Source organism: Seriola aureovittata, chromosome 17, assembly GCF_021018895.1.
Source record: "Seriola aureovittata isolate HTS-2021-v1 ecotype China chromosome 17, ASM2101889v1, whole genome shotgun sequence".
NCBI classification, from domain to species: Eukaryota; Metazoa; Chordata; class Actinopteri; order Carangiformes; family Carangidae; genus Seriola; species Seriola aureovittata.
Window position 1 is genome coordinate 21,637,830 of NC_079380.1, and position 21,646 is coordinate 21,659,475.

The 21,646-nt window shown below is 41.8% G+C and overlaps 2 protein-coding genes and 11 non-coding genes across 13 annotated transcripts; all 13 read left to right on the plus strand.

The window, feature by feature from the left end:
* Window positions 1-26: 26 nt before the first annotated feature.
* On the plus strand, window positions 27-99 carry trnak-cuu (transfer RNA lysine (anticodon CUU)). Its single transcript has one exon. It is a non-coding gene; the product is annotated as a tRNA-Lys (tRNA).
* A 1,001-nt stretch (window positions 100-1,100) lies between these two features.
* trnak-cuu (transfer RNA lysine (anticodon CUU)) lies at window positions 1,101-1,173 on the plus strand. The gene has a single exon. It is a non-coding gene; the product is annotated as a tRNA-Lys (tRNA).
* Window positions 1,174-1,823: 650 nt separating this feature from the next.
* trnak-cuu (transfer RNA lysine (anticodon CUU)) lies at window positions 1,824-1,896 on the plus strand. Its single transcript has one exon. It is a non-coding gene; the product is annotated as a tRNA-Lys (tRNA).
* Window positions 1,897-2,545: 649 nt separating this feature from the next.
* On the plus strand, window positions 2,546-2,618 carry trnak-cuu (transfer RNA lysine (anticodon CUU)). The gene has a single exon. It is a non-coding gene; the product is annotated as a tRNA-Lys (tRNA).
* A 1,001-nt stretch (window positions 2,619-3,619) lies between these two features.
* On the plus strand, window positions 3,620-3,692 carry trnak-cuu (transfer RNA lysine (anticodon CUU)). Its single transcript has one exon. It is a non-coding gene; the product is annotated as a tRNA-Lys (tRNA).
* A 651-nt stretch (window positions 3,693-4,343) lies between these two features.
* On the plus strand, window positions 4,344-4,416 carry trnak-cuu (transfer RNA lysine (anticodon CUU)). Its single transcript has one exon. It is a non-coding gene; the product is annotated as a tRNA-Lys (tRNA).
* A 649-nt stretch (window positions 4,417-5,065) lies between these two features.
* Window positions 5,066-5,138, plus strand: trnak-cuu (transfer RNA lysine (anticodon CUU)). The gene has a single exon. It is a non-coding gene; the product is annotated as a tRNA-Lys (tRNA).
* A 651-nt stretch (window positions 5,139-5,789) lies between these two features.
* Window positions 5,790-5,862, plus strand: trnak-cuu (transfer RNA lysine (anticodon CUU)). The gene has a single exon. It is a non-coding gene; the product is annotated as a tRNA-Lys (tRNA).
* Window positions 5,863-6,505: 643 nt separating this feature from the next.
* trnak-cuu (transfer RNA lysine (anticodon CUU)) lies at window positions 6,506-6,578 on the plus strand. The gene has a single exon. It is a non-coding gene; the product is annotated as a tRNA-Lys (tRNA).
* A 651-nt stretch (window positions 6,579-7,229) lies between these two features.
* Window positions 7,230-7,302, plus strand: trnak-cuu (transfer RNA lysine (anticodon CUU)). Its single transcript has one exon. It is a non-coding gene; the product is annotated as a tRNA-Lys (tRNA).
* A 651-nt stretch (window positions 7,303-7,953) lies between these two features.
* Window positions 7,954-8,026, plus strand: trnak-cuu (transfer RNA lysine (anticodon CUU)). The gene has a single exon. It is a non-coding gene; the product is annotated as a tRNA-Lys (tRNA).
* Window positions 8,027-9,724: 1,698 nt separating this feature from the next.
* Window positions 9,725-15,990, plus strand: LOC130185420 (WW domain-binding protein 11). Its single transcript, XM_056401895.1, has 12 exons — window positions 9,725-9,882; window positions 10,475-10,561; window positions 10,700-10,731; window positions 10,847-10,940; window positions 11,424-11,620; window positions 11,959-12,092; window positions 12,193-12,359; window positions 12,449-12,685; window positions 12,885-13,010; window positions 13,112-13,393; window positions 13,549-13,734; window positions 14,731-15,990. The coding sequence occupies exons 2-12, from the start codon at window positions 10,498-10,500 to the stop codon at window positions 15,417-15,419; spliced, it is 2,208 nt and encodes a 735-aa protein (XP_056257870.1). The 5' UTR covers window positions 9,725-9,882; window positions 10,475-10,497; the 3' UTR covers window positions 15,420-15,990.
* Window positions 15,991-16,263: 273 nt separating this feature from the next.
* On the plus strand, window positions 16,264-21,612 carry ddx47 (DEAD (Asp-Glu-Ala-Asp) box polypeptide 47). Its single transcript, XM_056401896.1, has 12 exons — window positions 16,264-16,421; window positions 16,644-16,737; window positions 17,318-17,506; window positions 17,595-17,666; window positions 18,323-18,441; window positions 18,657-18,728; window positions 18,898-19,014; window positions 19,129-19,275; window positions 20,032-20,169; window positions 20,271-20,341; window positions 20,553-20,682; window positions 21,204-21,612. The coding sequence occupies exons 1-12, from the start codon at window positions 16,290-16,292 to the stop codon at window positions 21,402-21,404; spliced, it is 1,482 nt and encodes a 493-aa protein (XP_056257871.1). The 5' UTR covers window positions 16,264-16,289; the 3' UTR covers window positions 21,405-21,612.
* Window positions 21,613-21,646: the final 34 nt, after the last annotated feature.

Here is a 21,646-nt window from a genome sequence, read left to right on the forward strand (position 1 = left end):
AGATGATGTATTTTTCTAGCTCACAGGCCCGGCTAGCTCAGTCGGTAGAGCATGAGACTCTTAATCTCAGGGTCGTGGGTTCGAGCCCCACGTTGGGCGATGTAGATTTTAGAAGGATCTGCACAAGAATGGGAAACAAGCTGCAAAGCATCTTCATTTCTGAGAGGGTACATGTAAATACAACTCGCAAGGCCCTCTAGGCATGGATGTGCTTCATCACATGATCCAGGTGTTATGTTGCTTAGCCCAGCTTGTGTGCTTGGTTACATGTTAGCGTAATAAACAGAGCAGTGCAATTTAGTCTCCGTATCCATGGTGTAGGCACTTGCTGAAAATTGACAAAGGCTCTTCTTCTGAGAATTGATGTTTCAAACCCCTGGTGGGATTTGGTGGTTTTAAGAGACGCACAATAACAGAAATCACACGCTCTTAATCTCAGGGTCATGGGTTTGAGTCCCATGTTGGGTGATGAACTGGTTCGGGTCATAGGCAATGTAACGAAATGTTGATATTTTCTTAACAAAGGTGACATTTTGTATTTTGGAATATACGTTATAAAACAGCTTGAAAATCATGCTTTGTTCATATGTTTGTAAGTCCCAGCCATCAGTCTCTGAGATTCTTTTCTCTTCAGAATTAGGGAAAATCTTCTGTAGAGTTTCCATGGTGCAGGCACTTGCTGAAAATTGACAAAGGCTCTTCTTCTGAGAGCTGTTGTTTCAAGACCCCTGGTGGGATTTGGTGGTTTTAAGAGACGCACAATAACAGAAATCACATGCTCTTAATCTCAGGGTAATGGGTTTGAGTCCCATGTTGGGTGATGAACTGGTTCGGGTCATAGGCAATGTAACCAATTGTTGAAATTTTCTTAACAAAAGTCATATTTTGTATTTTTCATTATATCTTTCATTGAACGTCATGGTTTTTTCATCTGCCAGTAATCTCCAGCCATCAGTAAAGTCTCTGACATTCTTTTCTCTTCAGAATTAGGGAAAATCTTCTGTAGATTTTCCTGACTAAAGCATACCTTTGTGTCCTGAAATATGTGTTTTATAAGCAATGTTTTTCGTTTTTAGATGATGTATTTTTCTGGCTCACAGGCCCGGCTAGCTCAGTCGGTAGAGCATGAGACTCTTAATCTCAGGGTCGTGGGTTCGAGCCCCACGTTGGGCGATGTAGATTTTAGAAGGATCTGCACAAGAATGGGAAACAAGCTGCAAAGCATCTTCATTTCTGAGAGGGTACATGTAAGTACAACTCGCAAGGCCCTCTAGGCATGGATGTGCTTCATCACATGATCCAGGTGTTATGTTGCGTAGCCCAGCATGTGTGCTTGGTTACATGTTAGCGTAATAAATAGAGCAGTGCAATTTAGTCTCCGTATCCATGGTGCAGGCACTTGCTGAAAATTGACAAAGGCTATTCTTCTAAGAGTTGTTGTTTCAAGACCCCTGGTGGGATTTGGTGGTTTTAAGAGACGCACAATAACAGAAATCACACGCTCTTAATCTCAGGGTCATGGGTTTGAGTCCCATGTTGGGTGATGAACTGGTTCGGGTCATAGGCAATGTAACCAATTGTTGAAATTTTCTTAACAAAAGTCATATTTTGTATTTTTCATTATATCTTTCATTGAACGTCATGGTTTTTTCATCTGCCAGTAATCTCCAGCCATCAGTAAAGTCTCTGACATTCTTTTCTCTTCAGAATTAGGGAAAATCCTCTGTAGAGTTTCCTGACTAAAGCATACCTTTGTGTCCTGAAATATGTGTTTTATAAGCAATGTTTTTCGTTTTTAGATGATATATTTTTCTGGCTCACAGGCCCGGCTAGCTCAGTCGGTAGAGCATGAGACTCTTAATCTCAGGGTCGTGGGTTCGAGCCCCACGTTGGGCGATGTAGATTTTAGAAGGATCTGCACAAGAATGGGAAACAAGCTGCAAAGCATCTTCATTTCAGAGAGGGTACATGTAAGTACAACTCGCAAGGCCCTCTAGGCATGGATGTGCTTCATCACATGATCCAGTTATGCTGCATAGCCCATCTTGTGTGCTTGGTTAAATGTTAGCGTAATAAATAGAGTAGTGCAATTTAGTCTCCGTATCCATGGTGCAGGCACTTGCTGAAAATTGACAAAGGCTCTTCTTCTGAGAGCTGTTGTTTCAAGACCCCTGGTGGGATTTGGTGGTTTTAAGAGAAGCACAATAACAGAAATCACACGCTCTTAATCTCAGGGTCATGGGTTTGAGTCCCATGTTGGGTGATGAACTGGTTCGGGTCATAGGCAATGTAATGAAATGTTGATATTTTCTTAACAAAGGTGACATTTTGTATTTTGGAATATACGTTATAAAACAGCTTGAAAATCATGCTTTGTTCATATGCTTGTAAGTCCCAGCCATCAGTCTCTGACATTCTTTTCTCTTCAGAATTAGGGAAAATCTTCTGTAGAGTTTCCTGACTAAAGCATACCTTTGTGTCCTGAAATATGTGTTTTATAAGCAATGTTTTTCGTTTTTAGATGATGTATTTTTCTAGCTCACAGGCCCGGCTAGCTCAGTCGGTAGAGCATGAGACTCTTAATCTCAGGGTCGTGGGTTCGAGCCCCACGTTGGGCGATGTAGATTTTAGAAGGATCTGCACAAGAATGGGAAACAAGCTGCAAAGCATCTTCATTTCTGAGAGGGTACATGTAAATACAACTCGCAAGGCCCTCTAGGCATGGATGTGCTTCATCACATGATCCAGGTGTTATGTTGCTTAGCCCAGCTTGTGTGCTTGGTTACATGTTAGCGTAATAAACAGAGCAGTGCAATTTAGTCTCCGTATCCATGGTGTAGGCACTTGCTGAAAATTGACAAAGGCTCTTCTTCTGAGAGTTGATGTTTCAAACCCCTGGTGGGATTTGGTGGTTTTAAGAGACGCACAATAACAGAAATCACACGCTCTTAATCTCAGGGTCATGGGTTTGAGTCCCATGTTGGGTGATGAACTGGTTCGGGTCATAGGCAATGTAACGAAATGTTGATATTTTCTTAACAAAGGTGACATTTTGTATTTTGGAATATACGTTATAAAACAGCTTGAAAATCATGCTTTGTTCATATGTTTGTAAGTCCCAGCCATCAGTCTCTGAGATTCTTTTCTCTTCAGAATTAGGGAAAATCTTCTGTAGAGTTTCCATGGTGCAGGCACTTGCTGAAAATTGACAAAGGCTCTTCTTCTGAGAGCTGTTGTTTCAAGACCCCTGGTGGGATTTGGTGCTTTTAAGAGACGCACAATAACAGAAATCACATGCTCTTAATCTCAGGGTCATGGGTTTGAGTCCCATGTTGGGTGATGAACTGGTTCGGGTCATAGGCAATGTAACCAATTGTTGAAATTTTCTTAACAAAAGTCATATTTTGTATTTTTCATTATATCTTTCATTGAACGTCATGGTTTTTTCATCTGCCAGTAATCTCCAGCCATCAGTAAAGTCTCTGACATTCTTTTCTCTTCAGAATTAGGGAAAATCTTCTGTAGATTTTCCTGACTAAAGCATACCTTTGTGTCCTGAAATATGTGTTTTATAAGCAATGTTTTTCGTTTTTAGATGATGTATTTTTCTGGCTCACAGGCCCGGCTAGCTCAGTCGGTAGAGCATGAGACTCTTAATCTCAGGGTCGTGGGTTCGAGCCCCACGTTGGGCGATGTAGATTTTAGAAGGATCTGCACAAGAATGGGAAACAAGCTGCAAAGCATCTTCATTTCTGAGAGGGTACATGTAAGTACAACTCGCAAGGCCCTCTAGGCATGGATGTGCTTCATCACATGATCCAGGTGTTATGTTGCATAGCCCAGCTTGTGTGCTTGCTTAAATGTTAGCGTAATAAATAGAGCAGTGCAATTTAGTCTCCGTATCCATGGTGCAGGCACTTGCTGAAAATTGACGAGGCTCTTCTTCTGAGAGTTGTTGTTTCAAGACCCCTGGTGGGATTTGGTGGTTTTAAGAGACGCACAATAACAGAAATCACACGCTCTTAATCTCAGGGTCATGGGTTTGAGTCCCATGTTGGGTGATGAACTGGTTCGGGTCATAGGCAATGTAACGAAATGTTGATATTTTCTTAACAAAGGTGACATTTTGTATTTTGGAATATACGTTATAAAACAGCTTGAAAATCATGCTTTGTTCATATGCTTGTAAGTCCCAGCCATCAGTCTCTGACATTCTTTTCTCTTCAGAATTAGGGAAAATCTTCTGTAGAGTTTCCTGACTAAAGCATACCTTTGTGTCCTGAAATATGTGTTTTATGAGCAATGTTTTTCGTTTTTAGATGATGTATTTTTCTGGCTCACAGGCCCGGCTAGCTCAGTCGGTAGAGCATGAGACTCTTAATCTCAGGGTCGTGGGTTCGAGCCCCACGTTGGGCGATGTAGATTTTAGAAGGATCTGCACAAGAATGGGAAACAAGCTGCAAAGCATCTTCATTTCTGAGAGGGTACATGTAAGTACAACTCGCAAGGCCCTCTAGGCATGGATGTGCTTCATCACATGATCCAGGTGTTATGTTGCATAGCCCAGCTTGTGTGCTTGCTTAAATGTTAGCGTAATAAATAGAGCAGTGCAATTTAGTCTCCGTATCCATGGTGCAGGCACTTGCTGAAAATTGACGAGGCTCTTCTTCTGAGAGTTGTTGTTTCAAGACCCCTGGTGGGATTTGGTGGTTTTAAGAGACGCACAATAACAGAAATCACACGCTCTTAATCTCAGGGTCATGGGTTTGAGTCCCATGTTGGGTGATGAACTGGTTCGGGTCATAGGCAATGTAACCAATTGTTGAAATTTGCTTAACAAAAGTGATATTTTGTATTTTTCATTATATCTTTCATTGAACGTCATGGTTTTTTCATCTGCCAGTAATCTCCAGCCATCAGTAAAGTCTCTGACATTCTTTTCTCTTCAGAATTAGGGAAAATCTTCTGTAGAGTTTCCTGACTAAAGCATACCTTTGTGTCCTGAAATATGTGTTTTATAAGCAATGTTTTTCATTTTTAGATGATGTATTTTTCTGGCTCACAGGCCCGGCTAGCTCAGTCGGTAGAGCATGAGACTCTTAATCTCAGGGTCGTGGGTTCGAGCCCCACGTTGGGTGATGTAGATTTTAGAAGGATCTGCACAAGAATAGGAAACAAGCTGCAAAGCATCTTCATTTCTGAGAAGGTACATGTAAGTACAACTCGCAAGGCCCTCTAGGCATGGATGTGCTTCATCACATGATCCAGGTGTTATGTTGCATAGCCCATCTTGTGTGCTTGGTTAAATGTTAGCGTAATAAATAGAGCAGTGCAATTTAGTCTCCGTATCCATGTTGCAGGCACTTGCTGAAAATTGACGAGGCTCTTCTTCTGAGAGTTGTTGTTTCAAGACCCCTGGTGGGATTTGGTGGTTTTAAGAGACGCACAATAACAGAAATCACACGCTCTTAATCTCAGGGTCATGGGTTTTAGTCCCATGTTGGGTGATGAACTGGTTCGGGTCATAGGCAATGTAACGAAATGTTGATATTTTCTTAACAAAGGTGACATTTTGTATTTTGGAATATACGTTATAAAACAGCTTGAAAATCATGCTTTGTTCATATGCTTGTAAGTCCCAGCCATCAGTCTCTGACATTCTTTTCTCTTCAGAATTAGGGAAAATCTTCTGTAGAGTTTCCTGACTAAAGCATACCTTTGTGTCCTGAAATATGTGTTTTATAAGCAATGTTTTTCGTTTTTAGATGATGTATTTTTCTGGCTCACAGGCCCGGCTAGCTCAGTCGGTAGAGCATGAGACTCTTAATCTCAGGGTCGTGGGTTCGAGCCCCACGTTGGGCGATGTAGATTTTAGAAGGATCTGCACAAGAATGGGAAACAAGCTGCAAAGCATCTTCATTTCTGAGAGGGTACATGTAAGTACAACTCGCAAGGCATGGATGTGCTTCATCACATGATCCAGGTGTTATGTTGCATAGCCCAGCTCGTGTGCTTGCTTAAATGTTAGCGTAATAAATAGAGCAGTGCAATTTAGTCTCCGTATCCATGGTGTAAGCACTTGCGGAAAATTGACAAAGGCTCTTCTTCTGAGAGTGGTTGGTTCAAGAACCCTGGTGGGAGTTGGTGGTTTTAAGAGACGCACAATAACAGAAATCGCACGCTCTTAATCTAAGGGTCATGGGTTTGAGTCCCATGTTTGGTGATGAACTGGTTCGGGTCATAGGCAATGTAACGAAATGTTGATATTTTCTTAACAAAGGTGACATTTTGTATTTTGGAATATACATTATAAAGCAGCTTGAAAATCATGCTTTGTTCATATGCTTGTAAGTCCCAGCCATCAGTCTCTGACATTCTTTTCTCTTCAGAATTAGGGAAAATCTTCTGTAGAGTTTCCTGGCTAAAGCATACCTTTGTGTCCTGAAATATGTGTTTTATAAGCAATGTTTTTCGTTTTTAGATGATGTATTTTTCTGGCTCACAGGCCCGGCTAGCTCAGTCGGTAGAGCATGAGACTCTTAATCTCAGGGTCGTGGGTTCGAGCCCCACGTTGGGCGATGTAGATTTTAGAAGGATCCGCACAAGAATAGGAAACAAGCTGCAAAGCATCTTCATTTCTGAGAGGGTACATGTAAGTGCAACTCGCAAGGCCCTCTAGGCATGTATGTGCTTCATCACATGATCCAGGTGTTATGCTGCATAGCCCAGCTTGTGTGCTTGGTTAAATATTAGCGTAATAAATAGAGCAGTGCAATTTAGTCTCCGTATCCATGGTGTAGGCACTTGTGGAAAATTGACAAAGGCTCTTCTTCTGAGAGTGGTTGGTTCAAGGCCCATGGTGGGAGATGGAGGTTTTAATATATGCACAATGAAAAACAATCATACGCTCTAAATCTCAGGCTCATGGGCTTGAGTCCCATGTTGGTTGATGAACTAGTTCATGTCATAGGCAATGTAACCAATAGTTGAAATTTGCTTAACAAAAGTGATATTTTGTATTTTTCATTATATCTTTCATTGGACGTCATGGTTTTTTCATCTGCCAGTAATCTCCAGCCATCAGTAAAGTCTCTGACATTCTTTTCTCTTCAGAATTAGGGAAAATCTTCTGTAGAGTTTCCTGACTAAAGCATACCTTTGTGTCCTGAAATATGTGTTTTATAAGCAATGTTTTTTGTTTTTAGATGATGTATTTTTCTGGCTCACAGGCCCGGCTAGCTCAGTCGGTAGAGCATGAGACTCTTAATCTCAGGGTCGTGGGTTCGAGCCCCACGTTGGGCGATAAAGATTTTAGAAAGATCCGCACAAGAATAGGAAACAAGCTGCAAAGCATCTTCATTTCTGAGAGGGTGCATGTTAGTACAACTCGCAAGGCGCTCTAGGCATGGATGTGCTTCATCACATGATCAAGGTGTTATGCTGCATAGCCCAGCTTGTGTGCTTGGTTAAATGTTAGCGTAATAAATAGAGCAGTGCAATTTAGTCTCTGTATCCATGGTGTAGGCACTTGTGGAAAATTGACAAAGGCTCTTCTTCTGAGAGTGGTTGGTTCAAGAACCCTGGTGGGAGATGGAGGTTTTAATATATGCATAATGAAAAATAATCATACGCTCTAAATCTCAGGCTCATGGGCTTGAGTCCCATGTTGGTTGATGAACTAGTTCATGTCATAGGCAATGTAACCAATTGTTGAAATTTGCTTAACAAAAGTCATGTTTTGTATTTTTCATTATATCTTTCATTGAACGTCATGGTTTGTTCATCTGCCAGTAATCTCCAGCCATCAGTAAAGTCTCTGACATTCTTTTCTCTTCAGAATTAGGGATAATCTTCTGTAGAGTTTCCTGACTAAAGCATACCTTTGTGTCCTGAAATATGTGTTTTATAAGCAATGTTTTTCGTTTCGAGATGATGTATATTTCTTGCTCACAGGCCCGGCTAGCTCAGTCGGTAGAGCATGAGACTCTTAATCTCAGGGTCGTGGGTTCGAGCCCCACGTTGGGCGATGTAGATTTTAGAAAGATCCGCACAAGTATAGGAAACAAGCTGCAAAGCATCTTCATATCTTCATATAAGACCCTCTAAGCATGGATGTGCTTCATCACATGATCCAGGTGCCATGCTAAGTAGCCTAGCTTGCACAGTTGGTTGAATATTAAGACTCTTCTTCTGAGAGTGGTTGGTTCAAGGCCCATGGTGGGACTTTTTTAAACTTTAATGCAGTAATCTGCTCGTCCAAATTTGGTGTGTTGTGGTTTCAGAATGATGGACAATTAGTTTCAAAATATAATGCAGGCTCGGGATGATCTTTTTTTCCTGGGTAACAAATGGCTTGATACAGTTAGCAACATGCACTATGTTGCTGCTGTGAATGGAGCACAAATTCCCCGGAGGAGCATGTCTCTTGAATATAGACTTAAGTTGGGGTAAGCACTGAATGATGGCTCTGCCCCTGGTATAGATTGTGCAACATGTGCTGATTACAGTTGATTGAAATTAAAGACCCAGTGAAATGAAACTGACTGGACACCATGAGCAACATGTTTCAAGACAAAATGATAAAAAAAATTATGAAGCCCAAAATATTCACCATCAAAATAATGTCATCACTGCCTCTTCATGTTTAACCAGTTACTTCTGCTCAACATAGTGACTCAGTTTGTGCCTGAACAGGGGCGGAGCGAGACATTGTAAACATTCGGGTTTCGCCCCAATGTAACTCGATATTCAGGGGACATACTCCCCTGGGGAATGATTACTCAATGGTAAAGAAATGACACTAGTTATCTCTTTACAGGTTGTATGGGTATGAAATGTGGTCTATTTACAATGAGTCTTCATCAGCATGGAATGTCAGAACGTCTTCTTCTCACCCATTCTCCAACCCTCTCCTCCTGGTTCTTCATCACATATTTTTCTCCTCTCTTCTTCTCTTAACTTTAATTTAACCCTAACCCTAATCCTAAACCTCTATTCCTGCTTCCCCTCCTGGTCCACAGGTTGTCCTGTACAATCCCTGCGCTCTCTTACTCATTTTCCCTCATGGCTTGCCCAGCTCACCAAAAATAAATAATAATATAAATGGCTATTTCCCCAGCAATAATAGAGCTCCATTGATTTGCCGGTTCAATCAGTAAGACTGAGAAGAAATGACACCAAGTTGAAGCTATAAATATAAATAATGTTATAATAAAATTCATATAAGATTTGGGAAAACATCCGGGGCTGGAACCCCACAAGCCGCGCCCCTCGCTCCGCCTGTGTACCTGAAGTAAAAACAGTTACAAGCTCAGTTCCTTATTAATAATAGTGCTACTACATTATTACCTTGCTAACTGCAGAGCTATTACTTTTATCTTGGCAATTTGCTGCTTTCACCTTGTCTTTCCATTTGCTGTTATTTGGAGAATAAATGTTCACGTTACCGTAATGATTCCTGTCCAACTTGATGCTGATGCAGCGTGGTTGAAGTTACTCACTGTGACCATCAGGGGACAGGCTGCCAACAATCAACTTCACGAGCATCAAGTTAGACCATCACACCACAATTATAAAATATGTAGAAATACATTTATATTCAGTCAAGATCCAAAATATCAATTTTTTTGTTTGTTTAAAAAAAAAAAAAGATGATCGCGTTCACCCAACATTTGACCTGTTTTGATGACGTCAAATTTGCCTCTTCCGCTCTTGCTCGCGGCAGTAAACATGGCGAGCAGCTAGCGGAGTCGTTGTGTGCATTCAATCCTGAAGGTTTTGGGTTTTTCCGTCAGGGTTAAAGCAATACATTTTATTTTACTTTTGGTATCTAGAGGTGTGTGAGTAGGGCGTTCTGCTCTACGGGTTTTATTTAAATAAGAGGTGAGATCAGGTTTCACATTTGTGCCATTATTGAGGCTAACGCGGCCCTAGCTACAAGTGCATGCTAACGTTCGCAGCTAACTTGCCATCCAAATGCTGCAGGACTAGCTAATACTTAGATATCTGTCACAGGGAGTCATACTCGCGTTATAACGTTTGTTAGCCACTTAAAACATCCGCAGCTGTATCTAACAACTTGAAGACGGACTTTGCTTGTTTTATAGTCATGCCTTGACTATCAACTTTATATTAACTTGTTAGCCAGGAGTAGCTAATCGTCATAATAAAGTAGGCGTGCAGTGTTGTTTCTGTTTGTTTAATCACTTTTATATTCCAGGTAGCTACAGTTTTACCAACAACTCAACAGAGATGCGAAATCTTTGCAAAAACAAATAACTAGTATTTGTAATATTTGAAGTTGAGTTAACTAAATGGAACTGAGCATCCTCAAAGATGCTTTGTAGCATCTACTAGAGATATTTTTTAATTGTTTGTTTAATGCAAATGTAAAGTAGTCGTGCGTAGTCTTTCAGTGAACGTGAATGGCTCGTTTACATTGTTTAATTTCACCTGGTATTTTAATACTTATCAGGGTGAAGGAGACGCACCGGCAACATGGGGCGACGTTCAACTTCCTCCACCAAGAGTGGGAAGTTTATGAACCCCACCGACCAGGCTAGTAAGTACCGACCATAACTTAGAGCTGGTTCGTCCGTCACCTACCTGCTGGATAACACTTGAAGAATTACTGATTATCTGTTGTTGTAATATGTCTGAACGATAACTAGCATGCATTTGTTCTCCACCTCTCTTACAGGAAAGGAAGCCAGGAAAAGGGAGTTGAAAAAGGTACCCATGATCTTGGAACATATGAATCGCTTTTAATGCAGTCTTTGTTCTTAAACACAGTAGTCATGTTATTATGTTGTTAACATGTTGCTTCATCTATTAATAATCCTGCTAGAACAAGAAACAGAGAATGATGGTGAGAGCAGCAGTGCTGAAGATGAAGGACCCCAGACAGATCATCAGAGACATGGAGAAGCTGGATGAGATGGGTGAGAGGGCTGGATTTGTGTGTTTCAAAAAGGTTTTTTTTTTTTTGTCTTTATAAATGTTTACTATCCTCAGTTATCTCATTGTACAAATATAAGTCTTAAGTCTTAACTTGATCTCTGTCTTTTTTGATAATACAGCAGTTCTAGGTTCTATATAGAAACTGAAAGTATCAAAGTGCTCTCTCCACAGAGAAAAGCACACAGCCTGTATTCAGAAGCTTAGCCTTAAAATTAGCTGTCAGGACTTAGGTAACTTTTACCCCTTTTCCACCAAAATAAGCGGGTATAAGTGGATTTTTTTTTTTTTTTTTAAAGCAGGTGAACCTGCCAATAAAAGCCAAGTCACCTCTTTTCCACTGCCAGTCGAGTTTCTCGCAGTTGGCTAGGCGATGCATATAACCGCTAGGCTGTAATTCTAGTTTAACAAATAATTTGCTTTTGTTTCTAACACATAATAAAACTCTATTGTAACACCTTCTACAGAGTTCAACCCAGTTCAGCAGCCTCTACTGAATGAGAAGGTGTTGAGGGACAAGAGGAAGAAGCTACGCGAGACATTTGAACGCATTGTTCGTCTGTACGAGAGAGAGAATCCTGACACCTACAAGGAACTACGCAAACTAGAATTGGACTACGAGACCAAACGGGGGCAGCTGGCTCTTTATTTTGACTCAGTCAAGGTGTGTTTGTTTGTGTGTGTGTGTATTAGTTTGTACTTGACAAGGATTTGTATTGATTTGTGTTGACTTGTGAAAGAGAGGATGTTGTATGCACAATTCCATAATAGCTGGTTGGTCTGAGATACAACAACATGAAAATTAATTTGATTGCAGGCACAGAGGTTTTGATTAATCTTGATCCAGAGGTGTTGAAACATTGGATGTGTTATAAGCATCAGTGTGTTTGTGTCTTTTGTATATGTTGAGTTTCAGTATTAATATTGCAGTTCCTTTACATTGCTTTGCATTGTGGTGACTTTCTGTTTACTATCTTGTGTGTATCATTTTCTATTTTTCAGAATGCAGAGTCAGTGGAGGTGGACAGTATCCCTTTACCAGATATGCCTCATGCCCCCTCCAATATCCACATCCAGGACATCCCACTACCAGGGGCTCAGCCTCCCTCTATACTGAAGAAGAGTTCCACTTTTGGGTAGGCCCTGAGCTGTACAGGTTTCTGCAAGTAAACTCGGTATATGGCGCTGTTGTGCTTTACTACCACTGAGGTAAATGTCTTTTCTTGTGTCTCTCAGTAAAGGACCTCTCTCGTCATCCTCTGGACCAGTGTTGGCAACAGTACCAGGTGTCCCACGTTTACCTCCGGGGAAGAAGCCCCCTGGCCCTCCACCTGGACCCCCACCTCCACAGGTCCTGGCACTGTACGGCATTCCTGCTCGACGAGCTTTTGGCGCAGATTCAGGTAACACACAAACTGTCCCCTCAATGGCTGATTAATTATTTCTGATTGCTTATTTAACTTTAACTAATTTTTACTGACCCCCCAAACAGAGCCTTCCATTCCTGGTTTAGAAAAGGACTCTGCGATGGAGCTGGGAAGAGATCGAGATAGTGGCAGTGAGAGCGACAGAGATCGGGAGGATGTGGATGATGATGACAGCGACTCTGAAGAGGACAGTGAAGAAGAGAGAGATGAAGGGGTAGACGGTGACCAGAGAATGATTCTGGACAGGCAGGATGATGAGAGGGAAAGAGAGGAGGAAAGAGACAGAAATGAAAGGCATGCTGGTGAGTGTCTCAGCTTCTTCAGCATATTGATGATGATTGATATGATTTTATGTACAATGGAGCAAAATTGCAGTTCTGCAGGCACTCAGCAAAGGATGAATAGCTTCAAAGCATTTTCTGAAAAATTACACTGATTAAGATTTGTGTTCTTACATTAATATATTCTTTTGATGAATATGTTTATGTCCAAATGCTTTAGGTCGCAGTGTACGTTTCGCAGATATGCCTCCAGAGGCACCCCGTGAAGGAAAAAGGAAGAAAAAGAGGCTGGTGAAGAAAACCAAGGCCATTACCCCTCTGCAGGCCATGATGTTAAGGATGGCAGGTATTACAGTATAATAATGTCGCTCCTGTATATTTACTAATTTAGCACACTTTGTTTACTGTTTCTGATGATGTGGCACGGTGTTATTTCTTTTTCTTCAGGTCAGTCAGTTCCTGAAGAGGAGGAAGAAGAAGAGGTAGAGGAGGAATACACAGATGAATCTGACAGCTCAGACATTGAGGACAGGGGACCGCCAGGTGACAACCAGTCCCACCTCATGGCCAATCAGCGTCTACCCCCTCCTGCTGGGCCAGTGGGACAGCAAGGGCCTCCACACATGCAAGGTCCACCAATGACTGGTCCTCCACCACTGGGTCCACCCCCAGCTCCTCCGATGAGGCCTCCTGGTCCACCCTCTGGCCCGCCTCCTGGCCCACCACCAGGTTAGATACAATATTTCCAGTTGTAATAGTACCTTTTAACTCTGATCTGGATAGTGGAAGAAAATGCTACACCTTATATTTTAAGGATGTGCTTGTTGTACTCAGTATCCATGTGGACACTGCATCATGTATTTGACACATTCTGCTATCTTCAGGTGCCCCTCCATTCTTGAGACCTCCTGGGATGCCTGGGGGCATGAGGGGTCCAATGCCTCGACTTCTGCCTCCAGGACCTCCACCAGGTCGACCCCCTGGCCCTCCACCAGGCCCACCTCCTGGCCTGCCTCCAGGCCCCCCACCACGTGGACCCCCTCCCAGACTACCACCCCCAGCACCACCAGGTAGGCATATGTGTGAATACAGGGTGTGAAGGCACATATCTGTGCATGTGCATGCACATATGTGTGGTGCTAGAGATGAAAAGGTGAACTGTGTTTTTATGTACTATATACTGTATATATATATATATATATATATATATATATATATTCTTGTGAACATGATGTAATTATATGTCACAAAACTGCTGGGAAATTTATTTTAAATGCCATTGCAAAAAGCTGTAAAATTTGAGACTTCTTTACGTCATTAAATATATGTTAGCATACTTTATGTATTAACTGATGGAAAACGTTCAACTTTTCACTGACTTACATGAAAGAGAGAGAAAAGAAAGAAAGTTCAGTTGGGAGAATGCCACCCTGACAGTGATATGACGAGAAAGAAGACGTCTCACACTGATTGTATGAACTAAAGAAACACTCGGTTAATTTGTGGTTGTACAGTGGTGTTACAGAATGGAGCTTTTCCCTCACAAACTATCTTTGATAAGCGCTAACAGCAGCGAGTAGAGAGCAGACAAAACGACAACAGCCAAGTTTAATGTATCAAGTTACCGACAGAATTAACAATAATTATTGACAGTTGATACAGCGTACCACCGAAAGCAACGCTCAGCACCGGCTAAGATGAGTAGCTGCAGCTGAATGTTTTCTATGCTGCTTTGCTAACTAATAACCGTTAGCGTTGGAGCTTAGTGAATATCTTTCAGACCTCTGTGTGAAGTCAGTCAGTTACCGCTGCACCTAATGAATATTTCACTGTGACTTGTTGCATAGTATGGAAAGCCTATTGAACCAAGCAGGTCGTCTGAGTTTAGCCAGCGGTCCACAGCAGGACCGCACCTCTGCAAAGTCGTGTAATTGCGACTTTGTGACCTCTCATAAGTTTCTGAAGCGGTGACGGAAATAATTTTCCAGCAGCAGGCCGGAACTGCAAAATATATATCATGGAAACACTGTCTCATGAAAATAAATCTTTCATGTGTCTCCTTACAGGTATCCCACCTCCTCCCCCAAGAGCAGGAGGGCCCCCACGTCCACTTGCCCCACCACTCACTCTTTTCCCTCCGCCTCTCAACTCCAATGTTCTCAGTGCTCCTCCCAACATTGTCCAGCGGCAAAAAGGCTCAGGATCCAACCAGGACAGTTCACAGAGCAACTTACCACCCCCTGCCATGCCCATGCGACCGGGTGTCATGCAGATGCCCCCTCCCCCAGGGACAGCTGCCGCTTCCACGGGCAACAATCCAGGCAGCAACCCCCCCGGCCACCACCATGCAGCCACCATCGAAAAACGAGCCAACATCACATCTGTTGCAGCCGCAGGAGGCAACATGGCAGCAGGTGCCAGTTCTGGTGGGGCCACCATCTCTGCCAAACCTCAGATTATCAATCCAAAGGCAGAGGTCACCCGCTTTGTGCCCACGGCACTGAGGGTGCGTAGGGACAAGAGCGGAGCAATGCCCGGGGCAGCAGCAGGGCCTCTGGAGAAAGTAGGGGGTGGTGTTTCTGGAAGGAGGGGAGATGATGGCATTGGAGGTGGACAGGGGCAGAAACAACAAGCAGCAGCTGCTCCAATGGGCTTGGTCAACTCAGCCCAGATGGGTGCTGTGTCTCAGCCCAATATGAAGACTAAGGACCAGGTGTATGAAGCCTTTATGAGGGAGATGGAGGGTCTCCTCTGAAACTTAAGAGAGCATTGGGAGGAATGTTCAGTCGAGTGCTCTGAACAACATGAGCGTATTAGTTTTGTGTGTTTTCTTCGCTGAGTAATAGAGGTAGCTGTCTTCAAGGCGTTCAACTAGATCCGTTTTCCTTTAGCAAACCAAGGAAGGCTGCTACCCTCTCAGCACTGGTCTCAGCTGGCTCGTCTTCATTTCATCTGGACTATTATTTTTTTGTATCTAGAGAGCATGCCAATTTGATTTACATACTTAATCTGGTTATATTGCTAATTGGAAACATTGGGATTGGTTGCTATTCCATTAGGCAACTTAGAAAAACACTACTCTGCATTAAAAAAAAAATGCCAGACTATCAAATGCTACGTTGAATTATTTTTTCTCCAGCCAACAATTTCTCATTCGGCATGATCAGAAAAGGCATTTTATTATTATTGTTTTACTGTCAACTGTTCATTTTATCAGTGATCTCCTAAACGTGTTGGACAAAGGTGTGAAATGTTTGTCAACCACAGACAAAATACATGTTTGAAACTGTTTGACCTGCAGCTAAATAAATACTTCCGAAACTGTTTTTACCACATGTGTGATGTAATAAAGGAGACAATATAAACAAAAATAATTATACACAAAACAAGTCATTTCAAGATGCTTTATATCTGGGGAAAAGATTGAGTGGAAATCCACCAGTGAGCAAGTGATCATATTAATGTTTTAAGTGGGGGATATCTGGTGAAGAATGTATATTAAACCTAAATAGAAGCGATTATTTAAAACAAAAAACAACAACTCCCATCATCCATTGCGAAAGCCCGCACTCGTTTCCGCATCTGCGCATTGCCGCGCTGACGACACGTTGGGGTGAAATCCAGCATGGCGGACAACAGTGAGGAGAGCGTGAAGCCAAACACAGATGAAACACTCGAAGGTTCCAGTAGTGATGAAGATAACAGTCACGTTAATAGCGGCGAAAATGAGGAGACAGTGAAAACCTTCAAGGATCTGGTAAGTTTGTCTCACACCGAGCGAAGAACAGAAGGTGTTTTAGCAAAACGTGACCCGCAACTTAGCTTACTTTGAGTTAGCTTGAGTACGCTAATATCATCTGTAAGCATTATTTATCGTATGTAATACGCCTGGTATCTGATAAACGTGTTGTTGATTTGGTAGCACGGTATTATCAGCATCTCACAAAGGTCTTCATCCGGTTTTCTTTGCCTCCGACAGGGTGTGACTGAGGTTCTCTGTGAGGCGTGTGATCAGCTGGGATGGAAGAGTCCGACAAAGATCCAGATAGAAGCTATACCAGTAGCCCTGCAAGGTGAGCGACTACAGTAACCTCTGTCCCGTCAGCTGATCCCATCAGAGAGGGTTCCCTCCAGAGCCACGGTGTTGTCTGTGCAGCCCATCAACTGTGCTCTCCTTCAATATTATTATTGTATTTAAATCATTTACTTCAGTAAAAGTAGAAATACCATTCCATTACATGTAAAAAAATAAATAAAAAAATAAAAGTTCTGCATCAAAAGTACAGGTGTATTATCATATTCTTAAAGTATAAGCGTAGAGTTATCCACCACAATACACCCTGTCAGTATTGCATTATCATATGTGATTCTATTGGATGATTATTGTGGATGCATTGACATTTAATCTGCATTTTAATGTTGTAGTTGGCTGCATTGGAGATTATTATTCTATCTATTGGGCCATATACTGTTGGGTCAGATTTTATGTTTGACAGTGTGCATGACTTTTTTTTTTCCCCCCACACAGAGTTAGAATTAAATGAAGATTCTCAAGTAAAGTACAAGTACCGTAAAACTGTACTTGATTAAATGTACTTAGTTACTGTCCAATCCTGCTAAATATACATAATGTGCTTGTTTCTTAAACTGCAGGGAAGGATGTTATCGGCTTGGCAGAGACTGGTTCAGGAAAGACGGGTGCCTTTGCGCTGCCGATCCTCCAGTCACTGCTGGCCTCGCCCCAGAGGCTTCATACCCTCGTCCTCACCCCCACCAGGGAGTTGGCGTTTCAGATCTCTGAGCAGTTTGAGGCCTTGGGCTCCAGCATTGGCGTTAAGTGCGGTATGTGTCTTGTTAATTAAAGCTTAGCTGACGTGCAGTGATACAGAGGACTTAACTGTGATTCTAAAACCTCTCATTTGTGTTGCAGCTGTCGTAGTTGGTGGGATTGACATGATGTCCCAGTCCTTGGTGTTGGCCAAGAAACCACACATTGTCATTGGTAAGCCTGAAAGTGATCAGTATTTTTTTTTTACACAGATTTCATAAACGGCATTTCTTCGTGTGTGTGTGTGTGTGTGTGTGTGTGTGTGTGTGTGTGTGTGTGTGTGTGTGTGTGTGTGTGTGTGTGTGTGTGTGTGTGTGTGTGTGTGTGTGTGTGTGTGTGTGCGTGCAAAAATACCCACAAAACTGGTACTGTTACTGCTTGTGCTGAACTGATGTTGTGATCATAGTATTCATTATAAATTTATCTCATTGATACATTTTCTTTATTTTTTTTCTTCATCTGTTCAAATAATGTACAATATTGAAGTTACCTACGATATAATTCCCTATTTAATCACCCAAAACAAGAAAGTTCTTTTTATATTGAAAGGAAAGTTTAATCATAACTGGGAAAAGTCATAAATATAAAATAAAGAATTACTTTACTTTCCCTTTTACAATACAAGAAAAGTTAATAGCAAAGATCAGAAATTGTACAATGATTACTGATTACCTCACTACATTTGTTTACACAAACCCTTCACGAGGCATGTGAATCACCCATTACTCAAACATCATGTCTTTCATTTACTTCCCACATTCACCTGTTTAATCAACTGATGAACTTGGCATCAACGTAGTGATAAATAAGCGGTACATATATGTTTACAGCCACACCTGGTCGGTTGATAGACCACATGGAGAACACCAAAGGCTTCTCCCTACGAGCCCTGAAGTTCCTGGTCATGGACGAAGCGGACAGAATCCTCAACATGGACTTTGAGACGGAGGTGGGTGTTCAGACAATAACAAAGCTCAAACGTTAAGCTCACAGTAACTCTCTGTCTTGCTTTCATTCAGTACAACAGTCTCCCCCTGTTTAATATAAGGGAACAGAATTACTGGAAATGTTCCTGTAGTTCCTGGAATACTGACAGAAAAATAATGCAATCTCTGACACTTTGAGGCTGTTTGCTCTAAGTATACTTTCTATTTTTTTCTCCAGGTGGATAAAATCTTGAAGGTGATTCCTAGAGAGAGACGCACCTTCTTGTTCTCTGCCACCATGACCAAAAAGGTAGACAAACACACAATTCTGCAAAGGCCTTACAGTCCTATTTTTTTTCTTACTTGTTGCTGCAGGGCAACTAGGAAATCTAATAAGCTTTAGGACATTATGTCATTTGTAGAGTTTGCACACTGTTCTCTTTGACTGAGAACTTGCACTTTCTTTAATGTGTTTACAGGTTCAGAAACTACAGAGAGCAGCTCTGAAAGATCCTGTGAAGTGCGCCGTGTCCACCAAATACTCAACAGTGGACAAACTGCAGCAATACTACATCTTCATCCCGTCCAAGTACAAGGTGAGGCACACAGAGACGTTATGCTTCCAGCTGACCATCCCCTGTCTGCAATAATACTAGAATGAACTTTCTGCTGGTGTGTAAAGTATATTGTGCTTGTTTGTTTTGTGGCAGGACTGTTACCTGGTGTCCATCCTGAACGAGTTGGCCGGTAACTCGTTCATTATTTTTTGCAGCACATGTAACAATGCCCAGCGGGTGGCGCTGTTGTTAAGGAACCTTGGCATCACTGCTATCCCCCTTCATGGCCAGATGAGCCAGGTAGAGCTCTCACACACACACACACACACACACACACACACACGCACACACGCACACACGCAACTTCCTGAAATCCAGTTGGCTGTTAACATTTGTCAACTATAGTGATTTGATGACAGAAGGACAGTGTTGCACAAGCATCTATTTGCATGCTGTGTTTCTCTCCGTTCACACATTATTGATAAAAACTGATAGAAAAGTTGCTGACGCCGAGTCGTCTCTAACAACAACACCATCATTCACAAAGCCTGTCATCACAGTACAGTAACAACATTAGCAGCATATGGCAAAAACCATAACACATATCTAAGTGCCAAAAAATGTAAAATGTAATATTTATGTTCTTTGTGTAGCATTTATAAACATCATTAGATTAGTGCCAATGCCAATTATTTCCACTGTCACATCATTTGTCGTTATGTTTATTTTGACCTACATTTCTCATTATGTCAGAGTAGAGATCTTAACATCTTTGATCGCAGCTTTTCACCGCTGCTTTTTACTCGTTTTACCTCTTTGGTCTAGTGTTGTGTGAATGTCAAATAGCTTTGGCTCCATTTGATCTGGAAGAACAGCACCCTCTTCTCGTTTTGTGTCATAAATTAATAAAAATCTATTTACAGTTCATCATGCAGCATTTATACACTGTGGCTTCATAGGCTTTTTATAACAACAGTGATTAAATCTTCTCTGCACAGTTGGCTGTCTATACAATGCTGTATTCACCCTCTGGATCTTCTCTCCCCTGCTGCTCAGAACAAACGTCTAGGAGCGCTGAACAAGTTCAAGTCCAAATCTCGATCGGTGCTGCTGGCGACCGATGTGGCGTCCAGAGGGCTGGACATCCCTCACGTTGACTGTGTCATTAACTACGACATCCCCACTCACTCTAAGGTACCGCGCTGCCGACATTCACGTTGCCCATGTATTTGGTGATTTCATTTTCTCACTGATTTGACTTGAATGGATCGTTGAATCTGTTCCTTCCCTTACAGGACTACATCCATAGAGTTGGCCGAACAGCCAGAGCAGGCCGGTCTGGGAAATCCATCACTTTTGTCACTCAGTAAGAGCTGCCTGTTTGTTTTCATCGATTACTATAATACTATTTTTTTTAAATCATTCTGACTTCCTTATGAAATTGCTGTTACTTTTTTAGTTAATGTTGAACAGCTGTACTTGTCTTTCTGCCTTTTTATAAAGTGCTACCACTCATGGACTAATCTAATAAATGAAAGTTTGTTGACGCAGTAAACTGACACATCCCTTTATCATAGGTACGATGTGGAGCTTTTCCAGCGAATCGAAAGCCTGATTGGGAAAAAACTTCCCGCCTTCCCTACCCAGGAAGAGGAAGTGATGATGCTGGTGGAGAGGGTGAGCGAGGCCCAGAGATTTGCCAGGCTGGTAAGTCACCGTTGCCATATGATCATCTTTTCTGAATGTTTTTTTCAAACATTAACTCAAACAGGGAAAGCCTGTTGTTGTGTCAAAACTGAGGGAGAAAACAGTGTTGTCTTAACCTTCTTAATTTACCAAACCCACCTCATCTTCCCTTCTTTTCCTGAAATTAAAATGTTACACTTGGTATGGGATACTGTATGATATATATATATATATATATATATATATATATATATATATACTAAGGCTGAACAATTAATCAAAATAAATTTGAAATTGCAATATGGGTTAGTGCATTATCCAAAGCGTGGTGGTGCTAGAGACGCCTCAGCCTACAAATCATATTCTCCACACAAAGGAAGATGCTTGTTTGATACAGACACCAGCAAAAATCACATCACATCAGCATTTTAATATATTATTTTCAGTGCAAATTAAATGCAAAAATTCCCTCTAGAATTGTTACTCAGTATATATTGAAACCAATAAACGTTGAGTTGAGAAAAAACAATTGTCTTCCTCAGGAAATGAAGGAACAAGGTGAGAAAAGGAGAAGGCCCAAAGGAGGAGATGGAGATGAAGATGACACAGAACAAGCAAGCGGAGTGAGGAAAAAAGTGAGAGGGGGAGGAGGAGGAGGAGGAGGAGGAGGAGGAGGAAGAGGAAGAGGAAGAGGAGGAGGAGGGAAGAACAGGGTTGGAGGAGCCTGGAGGGGAGGGCGCTGATGCCTCCAACATTAACAGACTGTACATAACCACAATACACAATGTCTTTCCTGTTTTTGGTGTAAAACTTTGATTATGACAACAGCATGTTTTCCAGGATTTAATATGAACACAAACTGCTATTTAATTACAGAAAACATGCTTTTTCATGGCCCCTCTATATATACTTTTTTTCCATTTGTAATAAAATGCCACTGTAAAACCAAAAGCTTGTATTTGTGGGAGAGTGATGTATGATTGCG